This window comes from Pinus tabuliformis, chromosome 4_2 (assembly GCF_031772625.1).
Source record: "Pinus tabuliformis cultivar Carrire ecotype Pingquan chromosome 4_2, CPIR1, whole genome shotgun sequence".
Classification (NCBI taxonomy): domain Eukaryota; kingdom Viridiplantae; phylum Streptophyta; class Pinopsida; order Pinales; family Pinaceae; genus Pinus; species Pinus tabuliformis.
The window spans coordinates 650135323-650137527 of NC_142304.1; the positions used below are offsets into that span (position 1 = coordinate 650135323).

At 40.7% G+C, this 2205-nt stretch overlaps 1 protein-coding gene across 1 annotated transcript; it reads right to left on the reverse strand.

The window, feature by feature from the left end:
* Positions 1–678: 678 nt before the first annotated feature.
* On the reverse strand, positions 679–1641 carry LOC149171063 (uncharacterized). The gene has a single exon (XM_089427423.1). It carries the CDS (start codon positions 1554–1556, stop codon positions 909–911), a length of 648 nt encoding a protein of 215 aa, XP_089283549.1. The 5' UTR covers positions 1557–1641; the 3' UTR covers positions 679–908.
* Between the last annotated feature and the right edge of the window lie 564 nt (positions 1642–2205).

Here is a 2205-nt window from a genome sequence, read left to right on the forward strand (position 1 = left end):
AACTTCGACAATATGCCTTGCGAAAGAATAATTTTGAACATTGGAGAGTATTGACTTCTTTAAGTATCATAGCGGATTGACTTCTTTAAGTATCATAGCGGTCTTTATAAGCTTATTTAATGGTAGTTGCAGAGTGTAATCAACCACCTAAGAAGACCCAATATTATAAAACAGATCTGACGAGTGGAGGCGTTGGTGCTTTTTTTGGATCAAAATAAGACGATCCTGTTCCGTTAGATTACTGACATTCATACACAATAGCGTAAAGAAATTGTTACACGACCACAAGAAGATCAATAACCTCGAAAATTAATGCAGATAAAATAACTAGTAGACAAAATCAAATAACTGCGGGGATTGATATGTTTAGCTAGTTGTAGTTGAGTATTCAACATATTCTTATCAACTTCGACTATATGCCTTGAAAAGACTAATTTTGAACATTGGAGGGTATTGACTTTTTAAGTATCATAGCGGCCTTGAAAGCTTATTTAATGATAGTTGCAGAGTGTAATCGACCACCTAAGAAGACCCAATATTCTAAAACAGATCTGACGATTGGAGGCGTTGGTGCTTTTCTTGGATCAAAATGAGACGATCCTGTTCCGTTAGATTACTGATAGTCAATGAAAAGTCCTTACGTTGCAGTTAAATATTTTATCGAACATCTTGAGAAACTTGTTTTGTGAAATTTTAGATATTATTAAACAACGCGAAACCATATGTTCAGGAGAATGAAAACGAAAGTTTCCGCGCACTAAGATACAATTTTCAGTGACAAACGGCTTCAAACCTAAGACAGATCAATGGAAGTATCGTGGGACTGATGATGTTTTTAATTTGCAAAGAGAGGCAAAGTTTTTTCTCAATTACAATCGTTTCTAATTGGCGTTGACACGTCGAATGGTCTACTTCCAAACGTCATGGACCTCGATTCCATTAATTCCAAATTCTTCTGGCTGTGGCCATGCAAAATCATTTTGAATGACTGGATGTTCATTCAACTGCCAAATATCATCCTCCCACAGAGACCCATAGAAAACTTCCGTGGTCTCAACATAGCTATGCACGGCATCCAAATACATAATATCGGGAATTGAATCTCCATCGGCATAGTTCATGATGATTCCAAGTTCTTCCGGAGTAAACTGGTCAATGAAAAAATCAAACTCTGCGCGACCATCGTCGTAACATGTGAAGTCTCCTATATCAGAAGTCACCAAGGTCACTTGACAGCTCCCGTCTGCAGTTAATTCGCCTTGCTTTCTTGAACCCATCTGATCAGCACTGCCCTCCTCCTCAACGCTGGAGTCGATATTGTGATCTGATTGGGTGTTCAACCCAATATCATTTTCCAGAAAATTTATATCCCCAATGATATCAACGTTCCTCTCTTCTGGACTACAAATATTGGCATCCAGACTGTCGATCTTGTCGGGCAACGGCATGAGATCACTGCCATTCGCTAAGGTTAATCCGCCATTGATTCGCTTCGCGCCTGTGAAAGCTAAACCCCCATTCCAATACTCATCTCTCCCTCGCTTGGACGCTGCCATATTTTGCAAAGAAATACTGTGATTAAAAATCAACAGATACGACAATAAAGAGCCAATTTGTGAGCCCAAAAATGGTCCACGATATATAGCTCGCTGGCAGCGGAAGAATCACAAGAGATCCCGCCAAGAAGCGGAGGTGGAAGCTTCCCCAACAATTCCAACCTAATCCAACGCTCTGTGTTTAAAAGCATTTTCCTTTTTTGCGGCTGTGTTGAAATGACATCCGTAGAAGCCGCGTAAAGCCAATACAGTGCCCAAAGGACTGAAGCTGAGGTAAAACGGCATTCGTAGGAGCCGCGTCGAACAAACGCGTGGCCAACATCACGACGGCTACCCAAGTTCATTTTCATTGAAACTGACCACTCTTTTCAGTGATGCAGATCTAAACCTCCTCGATACGGTGCAAGACGCGGTGCGTTTCCCTTTCGCATGAACCTGCACAAAGATGGCGACAACTTTGGCATCCTTTTTATGTACTTCGTGGAAACTGCAATCCAACGCGTTGTCCAAATGACGGTGCGCAAGCGAGTTCAGAAAAGTAAAAGTACAATCTCAATGCTGTCATATACTTTTGTCGTGATTTCTGGCTTTTTCTGTAATTACCGATATCCATACTCGAGTGCTTTTTTATGTTGATAGGTATTTTTCA